The sequence below is a fragment of the Strongylocentrotus purpuratus genome, unplaced genomic scaffold (assembly GCF_000002235.5).
Source record: "Strongylocentrotus purpuratus isolate Spur 01 unplaced genomic scaffold, Spur_5.0 spur5_scaffold_5, whole genome shotgun sequence".
Lineage (NCBI taxonomy): Eukaryota > Metazoa > Echinodermata > Echinoidea > Camarodonta > Strongylocentrotidae > Strongylocentrotus > Strongylocentrotus purpuratus.
In genome coordinates this window covers 39,397,392-39,405,414 of record NW_022145611.1, presented here as the reverse complement: position 1 = coordinate 39,405,414, position 8,023 = coordinate 39,397,392, and the positions used below count along the sequence as shown (strand labels likewise).

The following is an 8,023-nucleotide window of genomic DNA, read 5'->3' as shown; positions in this document are numbered from 1 at the left end:
ATTGTTATTCTACATAAACCCCCAAAAGTGAAGTGTGAACCAATATCATTATAACTTCTTATTTTTAAAAAATACTATTCCTAATATGTATGTGATATAATTAATTGATGAGCTTTTGTCTTAGTGATAAGAGATGAATTAATCTTTACAAATGGCACAGACATAGCTACATATATAATGTATGTACAAATTTTGTTTACTAATGACTAAATAAGTAAGCTTTTTATTCCAGGCAAGTTGGAACTTCACTCTACATCGAAAGCATATTTAATCAAATTGTCACATCTATCTTGATAGTTCTTTCTTTACATTACCTTATAAATAGGTTCTCTGCACACGATAAAGATTTTCAAGGCACAAAAATAAGAGTATAACACTAGAGCAACACAATATCTTGAAGCCTTACAAAATACAAATGGGCAGTCAATGATGTAAATGATGTCACGTGTCACAGAGTATTGGTAAGATATCCTCTCCGACCCAGGTCACACGATGGTCACTATTTTTTTAACGGAGCACAACCACCTGGTATATTCATTTTCTTAAAATTACATTTGCTTCACTTCAGTATAATAGCAATTTAGAACATTTCAGAATTGTTGGATTGCCTCCATGAAATGATATGATTTGTAAGAAACCCAAGAATATCCACCGGACAAATGGAGGAATGCCAGCTCACATTCATTCTTTATTAAATTTCTTTGACGAGGAGAGGAAGCTGTAATAAACAATATGTCAGATTGTTGGGGTTTGTTGGAAAAAGTAATAGCCAAAGTGTAACCAGGGCTTAACCGAGGCTCATCACCAAAAGTGACAATTGAGACAATGTTACTAAACATCCAAAATAATGCCTTTCCATCAGCAAAAACAGTTTTAAAAACATACTTTATGCCCAATATTTCCACATATGTGAGGTAACACAGTCACATAATTTTGTATGCGATAACTGAAGTCATTCAGTATGAAATTTGAAGTAAAGTCGATTCAGTTTCTACAGAGAATACACACACACAGTATCAAAGCTACATGCATTAACACTAATATTCATCAGAACATGCTGTATAAAATGGTAAACTGCAGTTTAAAACAGATCGGTTTTCTCTAATCATTTAGTGATAATCATATTATTTAAAACAGATTATTCTATAGAAAGTTGAATGATTTTAAGTACAAAGAGAATGATATCTATGAAACCTGCAAACCAACTACAATATGGTCTTTGAGCTCCTCATAAATATTGTTTCTGAGAAAACTTTGTGAGCGCAATTTTCAGATATATATTTTTTTCAATTCAAAAGGTTTACATTTTCTCAGTAATTTGTTAGTTGGCAGCATTTACAACCAAAATGAAAATTATCAAGAAACAATAATACTGGATAGATGGGGCTGGATTGAATCAAAGAACTTGTAAATATTTATATCAAAGATCTACGGTGCAGCAAAGCTCTATGTCTCCATGTCTCACAATCAATACTATTTATGGACAAAATTTAGAAATCCAATTAATCAGCTTTCATTTTAACAGAATTAGATATACTTATTTACTACAAGTGCAAGCGAAGATATGAGTGACAGAAGAAATCTTGATGAGAATAAATCTTGATGTGAATTTGTTTATGTAAATGACATTCAATTCAAAAGTTACTAATACACTAATGATTTCAGCTATACTACAGAAATTCAATTCACACAAGACAATTGGTACACAATGTGTTGGCCTCAAACAGGATAATGGCTTTGAGCATAAGAAGTAACGTACATGCTTACATTATATCAATTGTGTATTTCACTACATTGTGCAAACTACACTGCATCTGCATTTCCTTTTGAATTATGTTTCCTTCATTAGATTATTAATGACAGAGCTCTGGTTCTAAATCAAACATACACGAGAAGAGTTTTCCATGCCATTAAATGACAAATGTTACAGAAGGTGAAGTGTAAAATCTCTCGGAAGGAGTTTGTGTGATAAATTCACAATATTTTGCACCTTTTTAACACTTTTTTGTGCTTAAGTGGTAGATTATGTTCAAAACCCAGAGTACAAATTATGTCCACACAAAACACAGCACAAAGGAATGCACTTAACATCATAAGCAGTGGTGACACACAAATCATTACCACATATAAACATACAAGTCATGTAATTGATTTCTATCAAAGCATTATGAGCATTTTTTTCAAGAAATTATGTTGGTATGACAGATTCACAGTTGAATACATATCACTTGTTTTGTAACTTATTTAGATTTCTGATAAATTGTGCATTGTAATAGCTCAAAGAGAACATCCATATAATTTTTCATTTGATACTCCCAAGTATGATTTTGATATTATATCTGGCCCCTCTCTATATAAATCTATGCAATATCAGTTTAAAAAGACCAGTTTACATTTCAAAATCACACTTCTTTAAAAAATTAAATGCTACCCAAAAGGTTATAACCTTTTTTCTCAAAAGGTGTACGCCCATCCCTTAAAACAATTCAAGACAAAGGTTATTGTCACAAAAGCCACAGACAGCACACTGGTACTCTTTTAGAGATTGCTTTAACTAGTAACACATAAATCAGCTGATTTCTCATCAGTCATTTTCATTTGATACATTCTGTACACTTCAAATCACTGGTTGAGAAAGATAGTATAAATCTTATAGCTTAACTTGTGAGGCTTTCTCTATCTTAACTAAAATCACACCTAATCTTGTACATCTATGTCTACTTTTGAAGCAAGCCTTCTCGACAAGCTACAAGAAATCATTCCAGTTATTAAACTCTCATCTTGTAAAGTATCTATCAATTACAATATACAATAAATCAGATAAATCCAAATTTGTCTAATTTTCTTGTCTTATTTCTTCAAATTTGTACATGTTCTATATATAGCTACATTCAATTAAATAATGGTCACTTTCTACATATGTGCCACTTTGGTATGGGTTGCCAAGGAGACATAACAACATTCAGTCAGTACGTGCACTAGTCATTGCACTTCATGCCAGGGGGTGGCATGCGCCCTCATACTTCTTCACAAGAAAGCAAGTACTATTTTGTCTTTCTTTTGCAAGTGAGAAAGTTATATTCATTTTGCAATGATGTGAGACAGAAAGTCTGTTAACAATAAATGCATTGCTTATTTAATTCAAACTCTTTTATTTATAAATGTGCTTTGAAAGTGACAACTGTGATCAAAATCAATCAAAAAATGCAGAAACAAATCTCTCAAGTATTGACCTGATGAAATGACAGACACTGCATTCACTGAACAGCAATGAAATCAAATGAGATTATAATTTACATATTTTTATCAAATGGTTCATATGAATTCAAGTGCTATTCCAAACTGTAATTCTCATTTGCAAAAGAAACACAAAACCTTTGAAGCCTCCATTCTCTTAGTACATCATGGATATGTGAGCTATCTACATCTGGTTTTACTAAAGTCAATAACTGATCTTATTGTGGATTTCTAAAAGTAAGACAATTGAGATGCAATGTGTAATTGTCCTCATTTTGCCATCTTCTTTAAAAGCTAATCTATATGATTTTGACAAATTCTGTGGTAAGTTCTGCATGCCAAGATGAAACAAGTGTTCATCACATTGTTTATCAGCTCCTCTTGCAGACTGGAAATCCAAATCCAGGGTATTATGGCACTTCTGTTGCTACGAACCGATTTTTAGGGACAAAACTGAAGCAGCACGAATCATTCAACTGTGCCATTGAAAAAAAAGAGCTATGCTGGACTAATTCTGCTGCCTTCTTATCAGGCAGGGATCATCTCAACTCGCTAAAAGTTTGTGCAATGGATGGAGGTACTGATGAAGGGATCGTCTCAGAAGTTTCCAGATTGCCGACGTGAAGAAAGGTTGTCGTGGCTTCCGACGCGACCACGCTGACTGAGTTGAATGGGGGCCGGGGTTGACTGTAACAACAAAATCAAGAAGAAAAAAAAATCAAAAATTGAGATATTTATGTAAAAAAATTTCTTAAAAACTGTTTTCACATCTCTTGTGTTGGAACGGCCACTCCTTCCTCTGTTCACAAAATATTTTGATGTACCTTTCTAATAACTCTCTATACATTTTGAAGAAGAAAGTTTGATATCACTTCATGATGTGTTATCATTTATGACTCCTGGAAATCCTTTATATATATATATTTATTTTAATTTCATCAAGCTTGTGCTTTACTATGTAATTCGCAAAATCTTCCTATATAAAACTGTGAACTTTCATCATTCTTGATACGAGACCTGATACCATTACTCACCTCATCATTCCCCCTGCTGGGTAGCACTGACATAGAACTAGCTCTTTTCATGCTGAGGAGAGAAAAACAGGAAACAATTAAACACTATTTGAGAAATAAAGTACAAGATAAATTCAATCAAATGAGAAAAGGCAAATAATTTTCACTTTATAAGTTCACTTATTACCCATGTTTTTTGACAGGATATTATTATTGATATTGTAAGGTAAACCTTTTTCTTTATAATAGTTTATTTGATAATTATATAGAAGTTCAACCAATATCATTGAAATAAGTAAAGAGTATTGTGTAAATATTCCTTGTAGCGAAGTTTAGAAGAAAAAAATCCTTTCCAGTTTCTACACTTTCTACACTTTTTTCCAGAAGGGTATTCTGGCCCCAGACAAAAATATCATCATACAGAATATCTTAAAGAGGATGATACTAAATTCTGAAGGAATAAATAATTGCATGCCCTTTAAAAATATACCTTATTGAATCATAACCTTGCAAATACATTTTTGTCAGAATGCCTACTTAAAATTTTGTTCAAACTTGACAATACAAGTGATTGCTAACCAGCTTAAAAATAATAAATCTGAAAGTTATTTCTGATAATGTCAACTTTGTACATTAACTCATTTAGGATATATTGTAAGAGGGACTGTTATGAATTAGACAAAATCAAACATACGTGGAAGGTTTAATATGAAGGGGAAACAAATTAATGAAGACTAACAGGTATATGTGTCATAAAATATAATATGTTGATATGATGGCATTGATGATATATCTGAGGTTGATATGATTAAAGGTGATTGAGATGTCTGTTAATGACCAACATTTGATTAAAAATCTATTCATACCAAGATGCACTGACAATGGCTTGTCTTAAGTTTAATCATGTGTGAGTGTGAAGAATATATATGATACAGTATAATTGGTATTCCTCTTTTGTGAATATGTTTTATAAAAATACTGGATATCATCTCTTAAACTTGGGCTGAAGTGTATGAAAATTCATGCTGCACCATATGTGTTATAACCAACAGGTCAACACAAATACATGTAGTAGGTGAAAAGGGAAAGAAAACAATTGATCTATGCTCATAGTATGGATTTATGAGGATATACTTTCATATTGTATGTCCTGTGTGTGCACTGAAGAGGACGATTTATGATTAAAAACGTTTGGAGAGATGAACGGTAAATATCAGATGTTGAGAACTAGACTGACACTTTGAAAGAATAAGAATTAATTCCTTCTAGCTCGCAACGAAACAAAGTCAAGCGCCATGTAGCATTGCTGGTATTTCCCTTAAGGTTTTGCATAAAATTGCAGAGCCCCTTCTCTACAAGTACTCAATAATATCTAGGGAATATACTGCACAATATTCTGACGGTTTGGAAAGGATTATGACAAATCTGGTAAACAATATGTTCAACAAACTGACAAAGAAATATCATCACCATACATTAATATATAGTTTTGAAAAAATGTGAGAGAGATACTCTGGAGAAGAATGACTGAATCACAAAACTAGATATAAATCCTACAAGGTAACAAATGCAATTCAGTACATAAAAATAATAGAAATAACTGGATTCATGAAGAAGAAAAAAATGATAAACTTGACATATCATTACATTGTACATGTATTACCTTATTTTCAAATCATATATGAAATACATGATTTGAAAATAAGGTAATATAAGGCATGGTCAAGAATATAAATTGTCAATAAGTAACATATCTCATGATAAATTAAAATAAGCTGTCAAGTCAAAAAATCATAGAGGTGCATGCTATATCATATATGCATCCATAATAAGCCATACAGGGGCAGATATCTTAGTTTTTTCAATGACTAATTGGTATTACTCTTTCCAATATAAAAAAAAAATCAAAAAATCTGATTCACTGGCATATATTCATAACCACGGATGGCTCCCCATATCATTAATCAGAGATTTTGAAAACTACAGTAAAAACAATAATCAAAATCACTGTTCAGGTTTTTGTTTTAATATGCTACAATCCCATATCCATTTATAATTATCTTCCCCTTTTACCCCCCCCCCCCCCCGCCCCCTCCGCTCTAAAAAAGAATGGAAACAAATGTCAATATGACAAAGGACTACACTTCATTCAGACTACACTCTAAATTAAGCGCTCACACTGCTGCATTTTTTTTCCTTTTCTAAATTCAGCTTACTTGTCCTATTTGAGGGTTAACATGCAAATCTGCTGTCAACCAATTTAGACTACAGTGAGATTATTCATGTTTGCATCTGCACTCACAAAGGTGCCACAAGACACATCAAGGGTACACAGCTTGTTTGGCATTGTTAACACACCAATAATTTGGCACTACAGAATGGAAAGGGAAGGATGGAGTATATATTGGTCCATTAGCAAAGAGTACAATTGATCAGCTTTTTTTATGGTTACCACAGTGCTTCATTAATGTCTATCCTATGATATAAGGGTATGATGACAAGACAAGTAGACACAAAAAACTACTACCAGTACACATATATCCACTTTTATCAAAGGGACCATTTCACATACAACAAAATATCATTATCAAAGAAAAGCACAAAATGCATCATTCATTACAAGAAAAGAAATATATGATAGACTAATCAACAAGTTCACAAAATCATCAGGGTAATTCTTCACGTCCATGCAGGAACAAGACAAAAGGTTGGGGTTCATGCACTGTGAAGGAGGAGAGAGTTGCTCGGAGGGAGGGAGGGAGGTAGGTGAGTGTCTTACGTACATATACCTCTACAGGGACGGAGAGACTTCTACACACCTCTATTCCATTACTTCTACGGAAACTGGCCAACCAACGTGAGGGACAAAGATAAGGACAAAGATAAGACAAAGATATCAAGAAGATCAGGAGTGTCAATAGTTGGTGAGGATCATGGCAAACAACATTCACATCATATCATCTTTTTTTCAATATCCAGGATGACATCTTTTTAGAATCTTTTCTTTTGATATAATAGTTCTCCATGTTATAGCAAGCTTGCATGTACAGTGCACATTCCCAGCTGAATATCATCACACATGCAAATTTTCAGACTTGGTATCAACATAATTTGGTGTATCCAAAAGACATATCTCTGATGTTTGATCTTTAGTTTTCAAGGCTCAACACATTAACAAAATATCCAACATTCTAGGTCATTGCCATGATGCGAGCAATACAAGCAAGGGCTTTCTGATTCCAGTGAATCAATAAGAAATTTTCAGAAAAAAGAGTGAGAAAACCCCTTGAGAAGAGCCAACTGGATTGTGTTTTTCCACAATTTTTGTTTACTTCCTAAGAATTATACAATTTATATTTGATATTTTTGAACATTAATTTAGCACAAAATTTATCAGTCAATGAATTATCCTGCATGTTTAAAAACTGCTTACATTGGCAAAACTTGAACAAAATCCATTTTGATAACTTTCTAAAATGTTCATAAAATATGTCAAAAGTTTGGAAAATCATCAAAAGTGTTGGGTTCATCCTCAGTATTGGTGCATTTATCAATATCAAATATCAGGTTGATTTAAGAGAGACATTTCCCCCCACATTGATATCAATTGTTTAAAAATCATCATTTTCCAAACAATTTGTAACAAATTCCTTTTTTTCATATGCAATTTCAAAGAAAAGGATAAATTATGTCAAATGAAATACAGCAAGATAGCTTAAATCATCAAAATTTTGACAACCTACCTGATTTGCAATTTAACACCAATAAGATGT

At 32.6% G+C, this 8,023-nt stretch overlaps 1 protein-coding gene across 18 annotated transcripts in view; it reads right to left on the bottom strand.

The window, feature by feature from the left end:
• Window positions 1–3,128: 3,128 nt before the first annotated feature.
• Window positions 3,129–8,023, bottom strand: part of LOC373373 (kinesin light chain) — a 64,841-nt gene continuing 59,946 nt past the window's right edge. For 10 of the 18 annotated variants that reach the window (XM_030998275.1, XM_030998281.1, XM_030998276.1 and 7 more), the window contains 2 exons: window positions 4,272–4,323; window positions 3,129–3,924 (listed from right to left, as the gene is read on the bottom strand). In XM_030998275.1, coding sequence (XP_030854135.1) covers window positions 3,835–3,924; window positions 4,272–4,323 — 142 coding nt within the window. In that variant the 3' untranslated portion in view covers window positions 3,129–3,834. 18 annotated transcript variants of the gene reach the window in all.